Here is a 23,964-nt window from a genome sequence, read left to right as displayed (position 1 = left end):
TTCTGAAGATGACATAGCCTCCTCTGGAAACCCAGGGGCCTGCGTTAAGATTCTCTCAGTGGGACGCGGCACAAACTCCACTCAGTTTCTTTCGTCACCACTGATACCTACAACACTTGTGGCCCAAGTGGCGGTGCGATTGCTTGCCTGTCATCTTGGAGCTGCTTCAGAGTCCTCTACTGCCCTAAGCTTAGATCCTTTTACATTACTGGCTTTATGGCATGGAGTTATATTTCTCTATGTGGAATGTAGCCAGTTAGCCAGCACGTTTCCTTTTTTGTGGTAAGATGTGCCAGACACACTAATTTGGAGGGCACATTTCAGTATGTTCTTAACCTCTGGGTCCCTAAAAATTTTATGACTATGTCAAGCCTTTGGATTTTTTCAAGGCCCATATCCTACCCCATGGGACACATATCTCTTACAAGATCTTCTGTACGCTAGGCAGCTCTTGCTCATTGACCCCTATAAATATAGTATCATTGATAAAATCAGTCAATGTGACATTCTGTAGAATGTCCAGATGATCAGATTTCTTTGGTATGTTTTGACAAAAGGCAGTAGAGTTATTCCTGGCTAGCACTCTAAATTAATATTTTTGTCTGATCCATGTGAATACAAATGGCTTCTGATACTCTTTCCTGATTAAGATAGAAATAATGTATTTGTGTTGCTCCAGGAAGAGTATGTCCCTGGGCAAGGTAGTTCTCTGCAGCTGAGGCAGACCCTGAGGTGTTGAGAGCTAGAGGTAACCTCTGACTATATCCCCTGAGGCTGGGTGGTAAGTCCTTTGTGGGTAAAGTCACGAAGAGACTTTTTATTGGTATTGTTGTTTTACAAGTAGTTGCAGAACTAAGTTTAATATTTTTTAATGTTGTATTATTTTAAAAAAATTTTTTTTAAGCAATGGCTGAGAGCTAGAACTGAGACATAGGATTACCTTTCTATTTTTGTATATTATCTGTATATATAAATCCAGACATACCTCTTTATTTCCCTATCTGTAAGCTTAGTTTAACTTTTTCCCCCTAAGTTTATTTATTTATTTTGAGAGAGAGAGAGAGAATGAGAGAATGAGAGAATGAGTGGGGTGGGGGGGCAGAGAGAGAAGGGGACAGAAGATCCGAAGCCGGCTCTGCATTGCCAGCAGAGAGCCTGATGTGGGGCTGAAACTCATGAACCATAAGATTATAACCTGAGACAAAGTTGGATGCTTAACCAACTTAGTCACCCAGGCACCCCTTAGGTTAACTTTTTGAACAATACATATTTCTCTTCATTATATGAGTTGAAATCTTTACAGGTAATCTGTCAGTCTCTATAAACATCTCAGTTACAAGAGCCTCTTCTGGGATCCTTAAATTGGATGGCCCAACCCACAGTTACTGCCATTTCCCTGTTGCCTACAGTGAGCACACAAAATAAGAATCCATTAAAACAGAACCTGTTTTGTGCATCATACAAGCAGGTGGTGAGTAATTTTGTCCTGTTGTGGAGAGGGGGCATAAAGACACGAAAGCCAAAACTAAATTGATTTCAGTATTGTATTCATGGGGTCTTGACATCCATTTTTGTCAGAGTGATTTTTTAAAAATATGCTATATTGATGATGCCATTTCTTAAAATTCTTCAGAGGTTTCTTATTATCTTTGAAAGAAAGTACAAAGCCCTCAACATGGTCAACAAGGCCCAAGCATGATCTCACCTCTGGCCACCTTTCCCAGCTGAGAGAGGCACCAGAGATACATGAGTGAGCCTATAGAACTGGAGAAAGAAATGTACTTTAGACACATGATTACACAAATGACCACTTAATTACGTTATGAGAATTACTGAAATGATTTCTGTGTGTTGGTTTTGGTTTTGGTTTTTGATAGCCTGTTGTAAAAGCAGGTGCAATCTTTCCCGCCTCAGCAAGGCATTGTTTTATGTCATTATTTCAATTCTTTTATTTTTTTTTTTTGGAGGCGGGGGGGGGGGGCGGGGCACAAGAACATTATTATATCTGTGGGTTCAGCTTTGTTCAGTTACCGGTGACATCTACCAAAATCTAGCAATGTCGCTAGAGCCCCATCCTTAGCAGTGAGGTTCATTCTCAGGAGCCAGTTCCTGTTTGTTTTGTGGGTACTAAGCTGTTGCTTTCCCCCCTGAGGTATGTCTGGTGGGCAGGGCTAGAATGCAGCTTGTTCTTTTGTCTGCAGTCCAGCTCTACTGGTGTCCGGCCCTGAGCCCCACACCACTTAAATGGAAGCCAAGTGACCCACAAAATACACACTGGTTAGTTCCCCAGCTCTGGCTGTCACTGTGCCCCTCCTTGGGCCTTTCCCAGGAATGCTTTGTGCTTCAAGCTGGTCAGGATCCTCTGGAACTGTGATAGTACCTTGACAGCTTCAGCAGTGGCTGCTGCCACACCTCCCCTCATATTGGATCACTTGAATAAAGACCATTTTCTGCTTTCTTGGACAGCCACTCCTCAACCTTTTCAAATGGATGAACCATGCAGGGAAATTAAACCTTAGGCCCTGGCTCCTGTTTTCCTCAATGTCCAGATTTATTACTCTGTTTTGGGGCTTGGGCTTTGACACATATTTAAGAAGTTAGATTTCCAAAAAACAACAACAACAAAAAAAACACCCCACCTCCATTCTGTCCTTTAGAAAGGACAGCAGAGGGTGGGGCTGAGGGTAGGATAGAGTAGGAAAACAGCTTACATTCACTGCCTTGGTGAAAGAGGAGACTGATGATAAAAAAAGGCAAGGAGGCAGGCAGAAAGAGAGGATAGCAGACATGTCTTCCCTAATGTTTTGCCCTTCCCCAGTCGTCATTCTGTGCTGGATTCCATGCTAGTGAAGCTGGCTTGGATACTCACACTTAGATCCCACACTATTGATTCACTTAGGGCTGTGTGCCAGTTTTCTCTTTCAGCCCATACAAAACTAATCAAATTAATGGATGCTGCTGCTGGTTCTCATCAAATGCCATTAAAATATAACTCTTTCATGAATAATTCTAAGCATTGACTCAAAGCAATTGATTACAAGAACTACGTTGCTCAAATGGGAGGAATAATTGATGTTTTCAACATGTAAATAGGTTTCTAAGGAATTCTGAGATACAAGTTATAGAAGTACAGCTATAATCACAGTTTTAGAGCTTCTGACTATGTTTATTTTCTAATTTTGGCTTTCAGAGAACAACATGTAAAATCCTGCAAAATGGTTTCATCATCTCTCTACACTCTGTTTAGTTCTGCCTGTGGATTCCTTGAGTGCTTGGAGTCTTCCCTCCTAGAGCTACAATTTCACAAAATTATGTAGAGCAGGGTAGTATATTTCTTTTTTGAAAGGTCTGGTATCTTAGGATATGTGGTCGGTGATTATGCAACTGTCTACCCAATCACAGTCAACTCACCCATGCAAATCTGTAGTAGAAGCATTGAACAGTCGGATGAGAATATAGCACCTCTGTTTCAGGAATTAGACTGGTGGACTTCCAGCTGCCACTCTAATTTGCTGCTCTTTGTTTTAATTATCTCTCATGCTTTGTCCTGGTTTGGCTCTTGGTACCTGTCTTGAGACTCCCATACTTGAGGAAGAATTTGTGTGCATTTTTTCTGATTCAATTGTAACACTCCTTTTTAATTAGGTTTTTAAAATTAGCTATCCTTACCCCTTTGGGTGGTTAATTTTCTGTTTCAACTTGAGTGGGCCGTGGGTACCCAGATTAAACATTGTATGTGTGTGTGTCTTCAGAGGTGTTTCCAGATGACATTTGCGCTGGAATTGGTGAACTCAGTAAAGTAGACGCCCCTCCCAATGTGGTTGGGTATCATCCAATCCACTGAGGGCCTGAAAAGAACAAAAGGCAAAAGAAGGAGGAATTTCATCCTTTTTTTCCACCTGCCTCACTGTTGAGCTGTGTCATTTTCTTCTGTCCTTGGATTGAGATTTGTTTTATTGATTCCCTTGGTTTTCAGGCCTTCAGACTCAGACTGAATTTCCTGGGTTTAGTGCTTGCAGAGGGCAGATGTGGGACTTCTTTGCCTCAATTATCTCATGAGACAGTTCCTCATAATAATCTTCATATATATCTGTATTTATCTGTATCTCCTGTATCTATATCTACACATCCTATTGGTTCTGATTCTCTGGAGAGCCCTGATTAATATGTCCCCCATTCCCCATATTGAATGTAAGTAATGATCCTGCCTCCTGCTTAACTTCAAGGATTTGATTGGTATAGTCCATTCCCTTACAACATTTATCATGGAGAGGATCAGAGAATTTGAGCATATTATGCTACATAAATTAGACAATTCTAAGTACATTTCCTCCCTCTTTAGATAGTTATTCATTCAAATTTTATTGAGTTAGAAACAATGATAAAAGATAATTAATGAGTGATTCTTCTCCCCACCTCAGTTCATCCTTATAGGCAGAATCAAGAACATTATAATCTAATACAAATACAGACATACAAACATATAGAAAAAAAGAATGTTAAAGATACTATAATAGATAAAATGTAGGTCATATAGGCACACAATAGAGGGGTAGGCAGTTCTATGTTGGAAGATGAAGAAAGACCTAATAAAAGAGGTGATATTTGAGTTTATCCTGGTGGTCATGATGGAAAAGGGAGATTCTAAACAAAAGATAATGAGCAAAAGCAGAGTTAAATGGGATAGAGGCTTATTAGAAGAGCAGAAAGTAGTTGAACATGGCTGGGTGATTAGAACCCATTGGGCATGGGAAAACAAAACAATACAGAAGTCAGATAGGGTCTTGAGTATCAGATAGGATTTTGCATTTTATCAATAATGCCCAAATTGATGTTTGTTAGAGAATTACCCATGGAACTCTTAAAACTCAGCTCAACTTCAGTTTTTTCCTAAACCCACTGAGTTAGAACTTCCAGGTGTGAGACCTGGTTGGGTGTATATTATGTAAATGCTCCTCTCATTAGAAGTTGCCCAAATTGCCTTGACCTTTATGGTCATAGAGCTGAATGACATATTCTACCATACCTTGCCAGAATTCTGGCCAATGCAATGCAAAAAATGACATATGTCCCTACTGGATATGTTCCTCAAACTTGTAGGATCTTCCTGACCTTCTCTCCTTCCTCATCAGCCAGCTAGATACACAGAACACTAAGATCCCAGAAAGTCAAGGAACCACTTGTTGAACTGTGTCTGAAACACCAAGTCACTGAATGGAAAGCCACCCAGTGGACACTCAGTTCAGTTGCAACATGAGCAAGAAAGGATATTTTATTGTTAGCCCACTGGGAATTTGGAGTTGTAGACAATATTATTAAAAACCACTGGTGAGCAACAAGTGGTCACTGAAAGACTGAAGTTACATTATCAGATTTAGACCCTAGAAAGATTGTTCTGACAAAAGTATAGAAAATGGATTGTACTGGACAAGGTGAGAGTCAAGAAGACCAGTTAAGACCACATTGCAGGTATTTTAGGAAGAATGATGGATCTCTGCATGGCAGTAAGTAATAATGACAGAGAGGAGAGTAGACCCATGAGACACAAAGTAGGTATAGTCCATCTCCACTGGAGACATTGGATATGCAAATAAAAGAGCCTCCCAGTTTTTTGGCATATTAGAAACTAAATATTGTTGTTCAAATTCAAGAACATTATAATTTGTTCAAAGGCAATTTTATAGTAATTTCATTATTATCAAATCTGAATAGTAATTTTTAGAATAGTAATTGTCTTTCCTGAATTGGTTATTGCTCTTTGTTTCATCTTACACATTTTGTTTCAGACAAGAGTGACTGTTTTTTAAGTGCTGACCTTTTCCAGTGTTGTTAGGTTGAAGTCAACTGGACTGTCCAGATAAAATAAGGTATTCATAGCAAGTAAGTCTGTAAGCTGAGTAAAAAACCAGGATACTGTTTTAAAGTATCATTCTATAAATGACTATGCTGTGGCTAAGGTGTTGCCTGGATTCCATGGTATATAAGGTAGATTCTTCCTAAAAGGCAAGGCTGGAGTGACACCCTGATTTAGAATGGCTTCCTTGACTACATCCAATCACAGGTGGGAAGATCCTGAAGTGCAGGGGCTCAGGTGTGCATGTCGGCTCTCATTGAAATGCTGAAGACACTTCAGGATTTATGAAATGTGGTGGATTACTGGCACGATGAGAAAGCCCTGATAAGAGAAGCTGCTAAGGCAATCATGAAAGGAAGGAAATAATTTAACAATGCTAGAGCAGAGAAAATCTTGATGAATAGGTTTGGCCCAGCAGCTCCAAGGGATTATGGCCATTGATTTCAGACATCTTAGCCACTTGCTTTAAACTAAGGAATCTGAACTTCTGTTAAAAGTGAAATGCGTTAACATTGAGGCTTGTAGAGTTCAAAACAATTACAGAGAGACAAATTGGGAGCAAACAGCCTAACCATGTTCAATGGCAGCATTGGCCTGGAGCTGCTGATGAAGGTAAACTAATGGGCGCTCTTGAAAGGTGGGCACTGAGGTGACTGGTGCCCCACACCTTCGATAGTACCTCACATCTGCACAACTTAACTTCAGTTCACAGAATTCTTGCACATACAGTTTTAGTTCAAACTCTTCAAAACTCTGTGAGGTATTCCCATTTGGGGAATGAGAACCTAAGGCTTATAGTATTCAAGGGACATGTTTTTCAAAGCCAGTGCTTGTCCTGTCACAATACCGTTTGCTCACCTTTATAAAGGTTTTTAAAAATAATAAATTTCAGATGGTTTCTTCAAAATATAGTTACTTCTAGATCCCATATTTGAATTGTGCTTTCTAAATCTGTCCATCAATGCATCATTTTTTTTCTTGTTTGAATATTCATATCTATTGCCCACCCTTGACGTGTGTTCAAAACATGCAGAGGTCAATTCTTTCCCCTCCTAGGAAAGTGAAATCAGGAAATAAACCAATTGCAACACTGGAAATTATGTCAGGACAAATCGGTGTTGTGGTTTTATAAGTGTAGTTTAAATCAGAACACCTGGGAACGAACTGAATGCTTCTGTCATTTAATTCAACCTTATCTGTTTCAATCATAAGATAGAACTTGTAAATTGCATCCAGACACCTGTTAGAAATTATTTAACTTAGATTCTTGAGAGAAAAGAATTGCTAGAAATCAGGCATCTGAATGGTTTTACAAGGTTCCCCAGGTCATTCTCACCAAAGATAGTTTGAAATGGATACTGTAGTTTGAATGGATCTTAATTAAGGATTATAGTGGAAAATAATGGGATTTGGAGTTACACACATCTGAGTTCAAATCTTATGTCTGTATTTGCCAGCCTTGTGACCTTGGGCAAGCTAATAAACCTCTCTGAGCCTTAGTTTTTAGCAATTGTAAAAAAATTAACCATATTTACCTTCCATGGTTTATATAAGGATTAAATGTGTAATTTGTTTGCATATAGAAAATACTCAAAATGGTAGTCTTATTATTATCAGGATTGAGCAATGATCTGGATAGAATGAAAACAATTCATTAGGGCGACAAGCATCTATAAATTTGTTTTGTTAATGTAGTTGTCAATGATAAGTTGGAGTGGTCCTTCTTAATCATGCAGATAAGTCCTCAAAAAGTTTAGTAGTACAATTATTTGGTGTGAAGGAACTTAAGACCTTATGAAAAATCTTTTGGAGGATAGAGGTAAGAAATAAACCTGTGAGTTATATGTTATTGATTGATTGATTTGATTTATTTTTTGAGAGGGAGAGAAAGAGGGTGAGCAGGGGAGGGGCAGAGAGAGGGAAAGAGGATCCGAATCAGGATCTGCACTGGTAGCAGAGAGCCAGTTGTGGGGCTCAAACTCATGAACCCCAAGATCATGACCTGAGCCAAGGCCAAAAGGCCAACCTACTGAGCCACCCAGGTGCCCCTTATATGTGTTTTATATTCTCTGAGTAAAATAATGGATTCCTCACACTTAATTAAAATAATATCTGTGCTATATTACACATATTAAAGTAGTGATAATACTTTGTTTTACTAAAATTTTCAGAATGTTTATCATAAAGCATCTGCAAGGCATTTTTGTTTACAATATGTCAACTTTTATATGCTGATAAAATGCTTACACACAGACTTTGCTGCCATCTTTGTTCTTCTATCAAGGATGTTCTAGTCTCTCTCAATTTTTAAGTGTAGATTTTTGTCTTTCTCTTCTCACATTGCCCACTATGCCCACACCCACCTCTATTGTTTGTTTCATGGACCCCATGTCCCCTCTCCCAGGTCTCACCATATTTTCTGGACAGACACAGAGTGACATGAGTGGTAGAATGTTTAAGAAATCAACCAACCAACCAACCAACCTTTTGTGTAACCCCCTCAGTTATGTTGAAACATCTTCTTGAGTCTTCTTAGGACTCTTATTAGGTAGAAGTAGTGGACTCACAATAACTTTATGCTGAAGTTCCTTTTACAAAGGCTTCCATCCCCTCGCCAGAGTTTTAAAGCCCACTCACACTAAAACTACCATTTTTTATTTCCCAGATGTCATGGCAAGAACTTCCATCATGTTTCACTATCTGCCTAATCTTCTCTTTCCAATATAAATATCTAGCTCTTTTTCCAGTTATCTTTAACAAGAGTGACTTGTGAGCTACAAATACTACATCTAAACTTCTCTAGTTGTTCAGATTACAGTTCAGTTCTAGTCCAGTATAAACAGAAGCCAAAATTTATGACCTTGATTCTCTTATCCATACCAGTTCCCATTAATCAGAATCCTATGCACACAAATATGTTTAAAATAAAAATTTGGATAAATCAAAAAAGTGCCAGTTTGTTGCAAAACTAATTGACTTGTTTTCCCCATCTTAAAGATGGGATTAGCTAATAGGTTAGAGTTGAATTCTGAGGGGCAAAATTTCTGATTTCTGGAGGAAATCAGGCAAGATAGAATAGTGAGCCATCCCAGTCTGAGGTTGGGAAAACACCATTAAAAGCACAATACCCAGATTGTGATTGCATAGCCAAGAGTTTTAATTTAAAATAGGGATCAGTTCAGAGTGAGGACAGATAGGTAATAAGCAATTATGGAGTGCTAAGGTCTTAGTCAAATGTCAGATTATTCAGTTGGCATCATGAGTCATCAGTTACAGAGACAGCTAAGAGGAAGTTCTCTTCCCATGTTTCATATTGGGTTGGGTTGGTGATCCACAGGGTAGGCAAATAATGTATTGGAATTGCTTATGGTGGCCAGTGGTGAAATATGACAACAGTATTGACTCCCATCCTCAAATGTGAGTGTGTATGTTGCACAACTACTTTACATTGTACTGTCAGCCAGTAATGCTTGTGGGAATGACCTGATGGAAATCTGATGAAAAGTAAAAGGAGATTTTGTGCCTGGCTGGCTCTTTGGGCAAATGGAAAAGAAATAATTCTTAAGATTTCTAATAGGATTCACTGGTAATCTCAGCTGTGCTATAATATAAGTGAACATGATAAGTGGCCACCATGGGGAGAGTATGAGATAACTAAGTATGGTTATATAATACAAATGAGCATGTGGTGATGAGATTTATGTCTAGGCATATATTATCAGGCATAAATTCATAGTGTTTATTTAATTTTCCATTTAAACTACTAATGAAGTACTCTATAATGTAGGATACTAAAATTGTGCCAAATTAGTGCAAATTCTGCACTGCATGAAAGAAAATACTGTAATTACTGAACAGTAGAAATATAATTGTTTATAGTCCTTAAGCATCACTGCAATTAAGGCATCACATTTGTTATGCTTTCTTTAGAATCTGCAGTTAGTGGTTTTTTAATCCTTTTTTTTTAACCCTTTATTTTCTGGGTTTACTACTTTTTTTTTTTTCTGTAATGCCCTTGATAGTCCAAAAGGTCTGGTATTCAAAAAGCACTAGTACATGTGCTTTTGACTTTCATTAGATTTTATTTGATTTGCTAATCTCTACTTGGTATAATTGCAAATATGGTGTACTAAAAGAGGTAGCAGAATAAGGAAGGAGACCCATGGGTAGATAAATAGGTCAAGATTGATATATACAACTATTGGAAGCCTTCAAAGGTTTGGATCCTGACTATTAAAATGCCATTGCTGAAAAAAAAAATGCCATTACTGGTAATTACTCTATTTGTTACTAAAACTTAGGGAAACTTTAAAGATACATTTTCATGTCAGCTGATAGCCACCTTCTCTAGTCAGTCCCTACACTAGGATACACATAAGCATAGTGCTGTTATTTTTTCTATCTTATGCTAATTACCTCATTGAACCACTTTTTCCTTAATACCTACCTAAAAATTATCAAATAATATTTTCATAAGGACTATATACTGCTAATAAACACCCATTTTCTATAAATCAACTTCCTTCTTCATTCTATAAGACACTAATTTTCAGGATAATATATATATTTATATTTATATATATAATTATATAATATATATATTTATAGAACAGTGAGTGTATATAAATATATGGGTCTATGTGTGTGTGTGTGTTCTCCTAGAGTCAAAAGTTCAATGTTTTATGCTATGTAAATTTGGTAATGGCCAATGTTACCACATTGGCCAAGCAAGAACATGGTAAGTTTCTTTAAACAGTATGGTCAGTGGGTTACTATAGTGAGCTTGATCTCTGCATTTTTAGTTTCAGAGATACTTATAATTCTAAGTTGCACCATACATAGCTATTAAAGGTAAATGAAACAGCAGGGGCATGGTTCTAATTGCTTAGTAAACAATTGTAGGAAAGTGTTTATTAAAGCTGGCTCTCAAGTGACAGATAAATACATAGTTCTATCACACATGCTAAATTCAGCATGCTGCAAGCTTAAAAGCAGATAGATCAAAACAAGAGATATTTTAAAAATCATAAGACAAAATACAGTTATGTCAGTATGTGACAGGAGAATAATTTTGCCTTAAAAGTGATCTCCCCAACCCCCTGAAGAACATGCAACCACAATTTATGGAACAAAATTAAAAGCAAGTTGGGTATGTTCCATTTTTTAACTCATCTGGCATCAAGTTAAAATTAAATGGGCTGTTAAATTAATATACAAATGAATCCATTATAAACAAAAAACTACATCACAGATTCACTGATGTATAATTCATATTTATTAATGTATGATGTTTAATTCTTAAAAAAAAACAAAAAACACACAAAACAAGCTACTAAACAGAGTCTTTCATGCACTTCTTTTTCTACCTCACAAGGTTCTGCTGCATAATTTTTAGAGGAGTTCCCTTATTCAGGGTTGGCATAGGTTGTTCAATTTTCATTGTCCAGAGCCATATTTACAGAAAGATGTACAAATATTGTAGATAGTAGGCTGTACAACCTTCACATGATTAAAACTTCAGTTCCTTGGTTTTCTAGAGCTTTGTGTAAATGCCAATAAGTTTGAGAGTTCATCCAACTGTGCCTCTTAACCTTTGTTCCCATAGGTGAAGGGCAGGATTTTTAATCAAGTAGCAATTTATCTTTAATTAGGAAAACATAATTAGGTATTATCATCTAATTGCAATTACTGGTTGGAGAAAGTCACATTTCACAAGTAGTGACCCATGCTGGATTATCGTTCTCCTATTACTGAATTTTGAATCTGTATTTGTATTTGGCAGATAGCCAATACAAATTCAAAGGCAATCACCATGCCTCTCTGCAATCCTGCTGTCAGAGTCACCAACTCCACTGCTGAATAGGTAAAAGAGATACTTCCTAAGCCACATATTGGCTATATCTGTTTCCTGCTAAGACATCAAGTGTAGATCAAAAATAATTGTATACAAAAAAAAAAAAAAAAACCAAAACAAAAAACACCCCATGTGAAGTAGGTTAGAGAACTGTTCCACACTTCATTTCTGGTACAGTTAAAAACAGTTTAATGTCTCAAGGCACCACTATGGTTGAACATCAGATACACGGGTAATCAGCTAATCTTCTACTATGCTGTAAAGTCAGTAAATAGCTTGTGCAATTGTGAAAAGCAATCTCTAAAGGACTGTTAGATATACAGGAGGCACGTAGATTATAATACAAATAGAAAACAATGAGTCCTAGAAAAAGCATGTTGAGCACCGTTGTGGCATTGTTTGTGTTTCTTTACCTAACACTACGTAAACTTTACATTTACAAAAGGAAAGACTAACTTTTTAAAGTTACACTCAAGGTTGCTTTTTGTGCTGTCTCCAAGTAAGTGAACCTAGTTCGTAGGTGTACTTTTAGAAGTTGTTGGATCTGGATCGGCTTCTGTCCCACTGGTAGATTCATTCAAGTGTGAGCTTAAGTTTTCTGACGTTAGGTGGGAAGACTTATAGACAATTTCGTTGAAGTCAGACCTGATGCAAACCAAAGGAGGGTCATTCAGTGGGTCTTCCACTGAGGCCTGTGTGTTCTCTCGAGTGATCCCCATGTCCTTGCTATGTTCTGACGGTGATTTTCTTTTCATGCGAGTATAAGTTTTGTCTTGATTCTCCATGCCTTGCTCATTTTTCAGAAACCTTCCAAAGAACCAAATGAAGAATCCAAACCACACAAAAGCTATTAAACTCGGAACAAAAGCCAGACACTTGACATCAAGGCTAGCCCCTATGAACCTGCTGTGTAAGAACATATCTCCCTCAACATATGTTTTATTAGTCCGAGGGTTAGTGTGATTGGACCTCCATTCCCAGGAAAGTTTGGTTCTGTTCAAATCCTTTAAACTTTCGGAGTCTTTCACTGTGTATATCTTCTGCCCTGGGCCTATATACTGTCCGTACTCATGAGGCTTATAAAATATCTGGTTCTTCCACATATTAAGATCCAAAATCAGGACAAGAAAGATAATTCCATAGTTAAACCATTTACCTGCATTAAAAAAAGAAATACCGCATATTAGTCAAAGACCTATAAAACTGCAATAGGGTTTTTTCCCCAATAAAATGGAGATAATGGTATAATAGTATAAATTGTTCATGTCTTAGACCTGTTAGCATTTTTTTGAGAGTGCTATGCTGCCATTAAGTGAATTGGCAAAGGATATTTCCTAAATGTATTCTAGACCACATGAGAATGTAACTGTAGGTCCCAGAGTCAATAATTTATGCTATTTATACTAACCAGATTAAGCTGCCTTGTTTTGTAGGTACCACAGCCATACTCAAATTTGGTTCCATGTAGGTTATTCTCTAGAATATCTCAATTAATATTTAAAAAACAAAGTCTAATTAAATTCTTAGAAAAGTCTAACATCTGACTGAACATCTCTTACAGTTTTATAATTGTGTCTAGACAAGAAATCATTTTGCAATGCAAACACAGCAGTGTATCAATTGAATTCACATTGCTGTTTGTAGGTGACTTGTTGATTAGACTGTTAGTTGATGTGACTCAGATCAATAATTCTTGAGCATTCATTTCAAGACTTTAAAAATAATTGCATCAAATCTCATTGAACAGAATCCATTTATCAGACATATAAATACAACCAAAGCCAATAAACTGCTTCAGAAGAGATGATTTGGAGAGATTGTAACCGCTATAATTTCTTTGTAGTATTTAAAATTCTCATGCAAATAAGACCTTGTTTAGAGGCATATTATCTATGATATCCCTACATCTGCAAATGAAAAAGAACATAGGGAAATTTTCAAGGGATACTAGATTCCATCATAATTTTATTATAATTACAATTCATTGCAAGCTTTACAATATCAAGTATATCATGATATAGTAATACCTTATAGGTTTGCTGTAGCAAAACAGTTGATACATTTTGCTATCACCTATAGCAAACAGGTGCTATATTGCTATATATAGCAATATATATATATTGCTTTAGTTCCAAAAGCTCCAAAAGCTTTAGTTATAAATGTTAAATATAGTATGTCAAATTATTTTATTTTGTATCTGAAGATAACAGTATTGAACATGATTAAGTTACTGCTTCACAAGATTATAGAGCTCTTGGGACAAAAGAGAGAATCCTGGGCAAACTTATTAAACCATTCTAATCAATTTTTGCAATATGTATTCTAACAGAACATAGAGCTATATAAAAATATAACTTTGTGAGGAGTTTGGGAAAGTGTTTTATCATCATCTTTATACATTTTCAAGTTCCTACTCTATGCAAAATTGAAAGGTTTTAATCCTGGCTCTAAAACTTACTAGCTATGTGATCTTGGGCTAGTTGTTTAAATTCTCTAAACCTCAGTATCTTTGCATGCAGAAAATAACAGTACTTACTAAAGCTGTTAGTATTTCATAAGATAATTAGATGCTAAACGCAGTGCCTGGTACATAATAGAAACTCAGTAATTGTTACTGTTATGAACATGAAAGCCTTGCCTAAGACGTGATAATGTCTGCATTTGCATAGGAAGGTACAACTTCTTCTCTATCAAGAGAATTTATCTAAACTATCTGAAGGGAAATTATAACTCTGCCAGTCCTGAAATTGTTCAACTATACAATTGTTAAAGTCTTTGTAGTGGAAACTCTTGCCCAAATGATTTATTTTGCATACCCACACTAGAGAGTAAGTTGAAACATTGGGAATGTTGTTTGCACATATGATAAACTATTTATAACATCTGGCACTGCTAAGCTCTAACCACTCCTGCTCTCCTGGAGTCATAGCCAAAACTAAAAGAGATTCTCACTAAGAATCAACCATAAAATGAGTAAAGAAAGCTCAAGCTAGTGAAATTCAATCAAATACAAAGGTTAGCAGCATTATCAAACATTTATTGTGCTCATAATAGACTCTGTTTTAGGATACCTTAGTAGATGCTGAGGACATACATTTTTGCCTTACGGGGGGGAACTCATTATCTTGTTAGGGTAACAGAACAGTGGCATCAACAGATAAATAGTAGGAAGAGGCCACATTTGTGAGGCACCAACTGAGTGTTACAAATGGTAAACACTGAAGATGTTGGGAAAATGTAATGAAGACTGAGGGCTAATTTCTGCAGAAAAGATTTTTGTAGGAAGTAGTAATTCATGTGGTCCTGAAAGGGAAAGAAGGACAGAGAATAGCCTGGAAAATGTTGCATTTCTTTAGTTTATGTTTTTATTATGCTGCAAATAGAATAGCATACAGAAAAAGATCAGGTGATACTAAAGAGGAGAGAGAAAGAAAGTAATGGAGAATACTGTAGGAAGAGAAAACAGGAGAGGAATGAGAGGCAAGTGAATTAAAAAGTTCTGAGGTTCTTGGGGCGCCTGGGTGGCTCAGTCAGTTAAATGTCCAACTTCGGCTCAGATCATGATCTCATGGTTCATGGGTTTGAGCCCCTCGTTGGGCTCTATGCTGACAGTTCAGAGCCTGGAGCCTGCTTTGGATTCTGTGTCTCCCTCTCTCTTTGCCCCTCCCTCCCTCTCTCTCTCTCTCTCTCTCTCTCTCTCTCTCTCTCAAACATAACAGTTAATAACATTAAAAAAAAAGTTCTGAGGTTCTCATCACTATCAATGAGGCAATAGTTTGTAGCTTCCATGAAAGCAAGTTGAGAGAGGGGCTTTGGGTGCTTCTCTGTTGCAGCAGATTCATACCTACTACTCTCTTGCTGTAAACTACATATGCTGATGGTGAGGAAGAATTTTTATGACTGACAATCACCTTGACTCACAAAGGTCCCTTGGAGAAACTTGTACTCTCTCTCTAAGTCATTGTTATTGATGCAAGAATAGGGCAGTCCCTCATAAAGTGGGCCCTGTATCTAGGGTATCAGAAACCAGTGATAAGTACTGTCACAAAATCAGGGAGAAGAAAGGATGCTCACTGAGCTTGGGGAATGGTGCTTTTCTGGTGGGAAAAGATGCTCAGAGAATGTCAATAAAGAAGGGAAAAGATAACATCGGAGCATAAAAATTGTACACTGACCAAACTAGTAAGAAACCCTCAGGATAGGAGAAGCTCTCCCCCACACTTTCTACACTATTGTTCCACCACCTAAGTTGAATGGTGCACTGGGTCACTTTGACAACCAAACTTTAAAGAATCACTTTATTTTATTTATCATGTGATCTGGAGCCTGAAAATTTAGATGGGATGGAGGAGGAACAAATTAGAAATGTGTTTTCTGACATCAGCTAATGGGTATCATCACCCCGCTGTAACACATCTTTCCTGATCCTTGAGACAGAAAACCACAGTCAAAAACTTCAGGCTGGAAATCAGCAGATAAAGATCTCATTCTAATATGAAAATAATACAACCTTGGGTTACCTGTTTAACCTCTCCAGGCCTCAATAATTTTATTTTCAAATTGAGGAAACTGAACCAGATGACTTCCAGTTCTATGATTCTGTCCTTCCCCCCCACCCCGAATCCTTCTAGTTAGTAGCTATTCAATTTTTAATTCTGTGAAATGGAGAATGATACCAACATAACGATCTCAAAGGATTATTCTGAGGATAAAATAAGTTTATATCTGAGAGTCCTCTGAAATCTATTAAATTTGCCAGAAATGTAGAGGAGTATTTTTTCTACAGTTTCCTTCCTTTATATCTTCAATCCAGTTAATATAGGATCTTGGTGATATAGGGAGAGAAGAGCATGTAAGGGTTTGTAACAAAGATATATCCTAAAGGTGATCAAATGTTTCAGTTTGGATAAAACAGCATGAATCACTGAGCTATAACTGGACCCGTTATCTAAGAGGACTAAGTGTATAGTTACATGTAAACATGCTTTGTGAATCAGCATATTTCATATGTTGAAAATTCTTAGCAACTGGTAATTTGTCAACAACTTGCAGGAGAATGGTCTAGAGATAGGTCAACTATATACAAAAATTTTGAGGCTAAAGAACAGGAACCTGTCTCCAAGTCTCCCGCACAGCTGAGTGGCCATGTTGGGGTGGGGAAGTGCAGAAGGGAGAGGACAGAGTGAGGCAGGCTTCCTACTGACATCACGTTTCCTTTCTTTTCTTCTGTGGATGTAGCACTGTCTCTACCTCTCCTTCCCCCAAGCATCCCCCCCTACCCCCGCCACTGTCAAAGCCAGTCAGCTGAAACTTGGAGCTGGTAAAAATGCACAAGCAGTGGCTTTTCCTACTTTGTTTGTTTCCCGTCCACATAACATAACCGCTGGTCCACTTACACATTTACGCAGAGGAAGGATATTCATTTTTGCTAACATCCTTCCTTCTATTTTCCCACATAGTGTTTTGTTACTTTTGTAATGCGTTCTCTCCTCTTTAAAAAATTACTTTTGCCCTGTGATATGTGGCGAACCAGTAAGCAAAACAGCTTACTTGTCACACAAGACAGCTCAACCCCACTGTTCTTGTCTATAAAGTGAGGGAGCTGAGCTATATGACCCTACAGGTTTCTCCCCAGCCCTAAACATCTCTTTGATAAGTCTGTGAAATAAACATCACCTAAACCTTAACATTTTATGATGGGCCAGGAAATCTCACCATTAGAGCAAAAAAGATGGAATCCACAAATTTTCATGCAGAGAAAGCTTTCCTTAAAAAAAAAATGTATATTCTGAGAAACACTGTTTACCATAAAAAATAAATCTGAGTCCCTGAAATGACCCACATGGAAAGGGGATCAGACACAAAAAGGAAAATAAGTGATCTCTTGCCATTTCCCAAGTGTGTTGTTGTGAATGTACAGTCAACCATAACAAGAGCCTTGGTATTTCAGCATTAATCATAGGAGAGATTTTGCATTTCCCCCTGTTGTTTCAACTACATAACATAATGTAAATCACCAAGGAGGGAGGGTAAGAATCCATACATTATTTCTATTAATCTCCTTGTTGAAATCTCTCACTGTCTCCTTTAATGAGAAATCACTGCATGGTGTTGGTGGGATTACCTCTTTCTTGCATTTTGTGCCTTTAATGAATCCTACTGATTGCCAAAAATGATATTATAATGGTAATTTTATCTTTTCACATTGTGGGAGATTACAGAATTCTGGGCTAGTTGGTTTTAAAAGGATTCTTCACTAAATATCACTATCACTTAGCATAGGAAATGACAATTTGGGGGAAAATGTTTTTTCAACTAAGGAAAAAATAGTGTAAAGTGCTGATATTTCCACCATATAATATGTACTAAATTAGATGACCATTAGACTCTTGAGATTAGGGGTTTATATAATAAACCTTGCATTAATCAAATATACAATTATATTAATTTTTTCTTAACTCAGTAAAGTTGCCAGTTAGCATTGAGACTGAGCTGTGCCATAGGCACCTTCATCCCAAATGGGTGCTACCACTGGGCTAGACTCTGGCATCCAGTGCAGATATATGAAATAGTCATGCTCCACAAAGCCTTCAAAATCCTTTATGGGATAACAAGCAACCAAGGCCTTGAAAAAGATAAATTTTGGATAATTAAAGAAATAGCAGCTTGCTGTAACAGGCTTCTTGGCCAGATCAATGTCCTCCCATTGCAGACATGAGCAGTGATAACAGGGCCCACTGACTTAGCATCTCTTTAACCCCTTTAAGCACCTGTGCCTTCACACCCTAGGTAATTTAGGGATATCTGGGAACCACATTAAGTGCTTGGGCCATGAGGAGAACATTTAGTAAATTGAAGATATCTACTAATTTATGAATTAATAAGAGTTAATTTGAGTTAGCAAAGTAAGGTCTTAAGACTTAAAAGCAAATGAATATAGTTTCTCTAAGTGCCTCTCTTGTCTTTGTCACCTCCTAAGTGGGAGACTATTCCTTTGAGGACATAATCCAGTGATAGGGGTAGAAATTCGCTATGATAAAAGCAGAAGTAAAAGGCCATGGGGTTATACTAAATTAGGTGACTATTAGACTCTTGAGATTAGGAATTATGTCATGTTCATTTCTGTATTGCCTAGATCCCAGCTTAGTTTTAGACACATATTAATTCAGAAAATGTCTGTTAACCAATAGGCAAACTGTGAGATAATTTGTCCAGAAAAATACAAGAAGTAAAGTTACAGTCTTTCAAATCAAATACACGTGTCACAATGATCTGGTAAATTCTGGTATACTGCTAAAATCAGATATAATCTAGAAAATTGGGAAAAGAAAATATTCATATCTCAAAGAGTATATATAATTCATTATATATTTCAAGTCTCTCTTCTGGCTGTAAAGACAATTCCTGAAGAGCATGTAAGTTTTATCACAGATGTCCTCATATATGCATAAATGAAGGCAGGACATCTCAATTTGGAGACAGCAGGCTAGCTCAGGGGCAGCAAGGGCTGACAGGCCATGGGCAAAAAAGCAACCCTGGCCTTGAAGAAGATGAGTTTTGGACAAATAAAAGGAATTGCTGCTTTATGTAGAAGTAAACATAGTTAACTCTTAGAGCTGTCTAAATGTGTTGAAAATAGAAACTGCTTCAGGAAAGGTTTAGAAAAATTCACAACTGAGATAATAGCAAGAGATCCTTGTGTACTTTGGATAAATTCATGATCTTTAGAGACTGTCATGGTGAACAGGATGCATCACATTTCCCTATAACAAGCCCCTTGTTAATTTTGTGAGACAGAATATTCTGGATGAACCACTGGCCTGCCCTCCCCAGCACTTCCCATGATCTGACTGACACAGGAGAGCTCTTTAAAAAACAATCTCTGGGAACTCATTTGCCAGAAATCATGTGCCTATGGAAATAGAAACAGAGGGGTTTTATTCATTATCTTCCACATTCTCGCCATTGTAAAGCACCTGTGCCCTCACACCGCTCAGGAAACTGAAATAGAACACAGACGCTATGGAGGTTTGTTTACTTCTACATTTTCCATTTTTGCCGAAAGGGTTCCCGTGGGCATCATCGTGCCAACAGTGTGAATTCTCTCCTCACAGATGCACAGGCCTTCCTTCTGGCCTTTCCCCCGACCCCCTCCTAATTCACTCAGATGATGGCCACCAACGGGACCCTTCCTTTGTCTGGCTGGGATGACAGATGGCAGAGCTTCCACCGGGATTGGCATTAATAGGACTCAGAGGAGCTTCCGAGAGCGAATTGAGAGGCCATTCCTCTCTCGCCTCCGGAGACTTAGTACCTCATATTTTGAATCCATCTTTGCACTCACCTTATAGGTAAAAGGGAAGAGGCCAGAGGAGATAGTGGCATGGTTGCAGTTAGCATTTATGTTTAAGAGAGCAACAATGGGCTTGGGCTAAAAGCATTGATGCGACCTAATCACTAACCACGTATCCCCTTTGTTATGGAAGTCCAAATTCCCAGAAAAAATATTTGAACACACCCTTGGATAGAGAGGATTTATTTTTATAAGCTGCAGCCCAGCTTGTGAAATGAAAGCTCCTACACACTGCAGCAAACCATCTGTCAAGGGGGCTCCAGATGAGCTAAACAGATGCAACAATTCAAGTCATTTCTGAAATGCATGAAGACAACTAGCATGGAGTCAGGATTAGATAATACCCAAATCTTAAATGCTTTTAAAATGCCAATGGGAACTCATCAGTGTCAGATAACCCTCTCCATACAGAGCTCGTCATTGGGAGACATTTTTTTTCCCATTCTTAGCATTCTCCTTCTTGACTCAGAACAGTGGATAACAGTAGAGCATTCAGAATAGTGGATAAATAATAAAAGAGCCCTCTCTCAGGCTACCTAATGTTTTTGAATTAAACAAGAAACATGAATTCTGGATGGATGAAAGGAAAAGCTTCAGGTAAAAGGAGTGAGAGTTTACTGAGTGCTTACCAAATGGCAAACGGTGTCTAAAATGCCTTGTGCATATTAATTTAAATCTCACAACAACCATATGGGATATGTACCTCACTGTCCCCATTGAACAGATGAGAAAACTGAGCCTCTAAGAGGTAAGGAACTTGACAAGGGAAATGCCATCAGTCAATGGCAGAGCTGGAGTCTGGGCAGCAAACCTTTACATTCCATTTTCTCAGCATGCCTTGAACATTATTTCTAGATCATCAAGAAATGACAGTTGAGGCCATGGTGGCACCATCTCTGAATCCCAGAAAAGAGTCACACAGACTCTTCTAGTGCACAACAAACACAGGCAGAGAAAGCAACAGATGGAGCTGTCTGGGGGTCCATAGGATCCCTTCCTATCCCTGACTTTAGCTTCCTCTGTGGTCACCCAGGTGTTTCCCGACATAGCCTATTTTGGGACCTCTTTTCCTGACCCCAGGTCTGAACTTTCCAGCTCCTGGCAGGACTGTATCCTGTGCCCTTCTCATTAGCACCCCACTCTATGGAATTTTCATTGTCCTTTGGCTTTTGATCTTAAGAGTTGCATGTGAAAATAAAGCTGAGATGAGAGGAACTGTGACTGTAGCAAGTGTTTCTCAGCAGCAGCGTTTCTCAAAGAGGGGTCCTCTGGCAGCCTGCATCGGCATTATTGGAGGTGCTTGAAGTTCCAGGCTCCACCTCCTACCTCAGGCATCGGGCTCTGCGTGTGCAGCTGAGGGATCTTTTTAACAAGCTGTCCACGTGATTCTCACACACACTGAAATTTGAGAACCACTGATGGATATAGAGAGTTTTATGCTTAATAACCAAGAGATACTACTCTATTTGCTTATCAAGAAAAGCACTGAGTTTCCCTGCCAAAAGAAGCAGAACCTGGAGGAGCTGATCATGTTAGTGTTTGCAGTTGACTTGGGCATTTGCAGGCTACTGACTACTGAGCATATTAAAACACAATATGTACCATGCTTTGGAAATTTTATCTAGGTTTCCCCAGAAACCATTTTCTTAGAGAGCAAGATAAAGTAACAGGCCTTTCACAGGAGACTAGCTGCTACTTCAGAGTGTCCTCAGCAACATCTTCAGCAATTAACAGAACAAAGAGAGTAACATAACAAGAGGGGAAAAGTTCAGACTTTCTTCAGCCTCCAAACCTGCCATGATTTTCCTAGAAGTTTTTATCACAGATCTGGGGAGGCACATGATCATCCTACCACAAACTGGATCCGTGATAAAAACTAATAGTTTTAATTATCTAGTTTATGGTGGAGCCCTTCACCCCAAAGTCCACATGTACCCTATTTTATTTTGGATCTAAACTCCAGAATCCTCAAAGGTCTTACCGGCAGGTCCAGGCACTCAATCATTTGCACAGCCGGTCTCCTGTCTCTGGGAGATAATCTGACTTCACTTGCGGCTTCTCCATCACAAAGAGGCAGTTCCCAAAGACCAGCACACCTAGGGGAGCTTTTTAAAAGTCCCATTTCCTGGCCTTTGCCCAGACCTACTGAGTTGGAACATCAGCAATGGGCCCAACAATGTGTATATTTATAAAGTTTTCTGGGTGATATGATTATCAGCGTAATTTGGCAAATGCTGCATCAAAGCCTTAATGACAACATATTTCTACCTTCTCCCAAACTTTTTTTAAACATGCAGTCTCCATTATAAGAACTTTGCCAGTCTTTCCTCCTTTTAAGTTTCTAGAAAATAATACTTGGTGGAATGAAGATTTTAGTTCAACTTCATGGGAGGCTTTATCTCAAAGCTAATTACACTGAGGCTTCCGGGACTCCTGTATGCATGTCCCTCTTCCAAGGCACCGAATGTAATTTTTAGCTGTAACTTTGCTTTTATATTCTTAAATAGAGCATTCCAAATTGTGTAAGCTTTGGGCACCACAAAACCTGAACCTGTCCCTGTCTAAAAATGATAGCAAATATATATGACAAAGCTCTGCAAAATAGCCCCAAATCAAATATTTTTAATAACTTGATTTTTTTTCTTACCAGTGAGTTCCTCTGAATGTCCCTCCCCCTTTTTAACCTGATATTATGCACCGCAGAAGTTTATTTTTGACACGGATTCTGATACTCGTTCAGAGACAATATTAGTGCCATGATGGCCTGGGACAAGAGCTGATAGCAAGAACAGATGGTCCAGGCAGAAGCCCACCCAAAGGGAAATGATGATGCCATGTGTGTGTTAGCTGTTTGAGAAGTCCGAGAGGGTAGCATGCTGTCGAGATTAAGTGGGGACTCTGAAACCACACTATGTGACCTGAACTCAAATTGATTGATTTACCCAGTGAATTTAATAGATGGGCCTCATTCATTTTGAATAGGAGAAGAAACCTGCTGCATCTTCCCTATTCATGAGCTCATTCTCCAATTTAGGAAGGTCGCCTCATGCTCAAAGCAAAAACCAGCCCTCAAGTTGGGAAGCAAAGGTTTTTTGCAGGACTCAGATGTTCACGTGTTCTGTGCTCAGGCTATTTTTACTCAGCAGCACAGACGGTAGTGTAAGCACAGATTTCTTCAGCAGTTTTTAGCAGGTGTGGGATCCTAGGCCATTGTCCTTGAAACACACACACATTCACTCTGTGTAACCGAACAGCTTGGGAACTAATGCCATCATATATGTGACCATTCAGCTGTCTGCTTCTGGTTATTAAAAAAAAAAAGTATAAAATGTAACTTCAGGAAGACCTTTTATAGACGAGAATGACTGAGAAGTCATGAAAGAATATAATAAATCATATCGGAGCCATTTAGGAAGCAGGGCATATATGCACAGGAAATAATCTTGAGGATCTGCAAGAGGCTCACGTGAGAGAAACATAAGCTCTGCCACAGAAGTAGGTTTTATTCAGTCAAATGAGAAGTGGCCAAACTCCCTAAAGGCACATGGTCTGACTGGTGCTCTGGGTTACCACTGTTCCAATCTCAGCAGGAAATGAGGACCAAAGTGTAAAAAGTATAAATGCTGAAAAAAAAGTACCGAGCTGCATGTTGTGAGAAAGCAACCAACCTAATGAAGAAAACCAAGGGGGAGTTGTAGATGGAGTTTGGCAGAGATAGCTAAATATCCATGCCAAGAAGTGCGGCCTCCTTCTCCAGGAATAGTATGCTAGAACAGTAGATGTGACACTGATGTGGCTGCTCAGCTAGAGACCACATTTCCTCCCTGACTCTTAAGTGGGGACATCTGATGAGCTACTGTCAATGGAATGTGAATGGAGGGCACATGCTTCTTTCCTGTGCCA

At 38.4% G+C, this 23,964-nt stretch overlaps 1 protein-coding gene across 4 annotated transcripts in view; it reads right to left on the bottom strand.

The window, feature by feature from the left end:
* The window catches only part of TMEM117 (transmembrane protein 117), a 496,769-nt gene that overhangs the window by 2,427 nt on the left and 470,378 nt on the right, over positions 1 to 23,964 (bottom strand). For 3 of the 4 annotated variants that reach the window (XM_047066664.1, XM_047066665.1, XM_047066666.1), the window contains one exon: positions 11,112 to 12,864. The exons of the other annotated variant lie outside the window; for it this stretch is intronic. In XM_047066664.1, the coding sequence (XP_046922620.1) occupies positions 12,218 to 12,864 (647 nt within the window). In that variant the 3' untranslated portion in view covers positions 11,112 to 12,217. Of the gene's footprint in view, positions 1 to 11,111; positions 12,865 to 23,964 lie in introns of those variants that run through there. 4 annotated transcript variants of the gene reach the window in all.

The sequence above is a fragment of the Lynx rufus genome, unplaced genomic scaffold (assembly GCF_022079265.1).
Source record: "Lynx rufus isolate CCGP_SWC_20201006 ecotype Redwood Valley unplaced genomic scaffold, mLynRuf1.p SCAF_7, whole genome shotgun sequence".
Taxonomy (NCBI): domain Eukaryota; kingdom Metazoa; phylum Chordata; class Mammalia; order Carnivora; family Felidae; genus Lynx; species Lynx rufus.
This window is presented reverse-complemented; position numbering and strand designations above follow the sequence as displayed.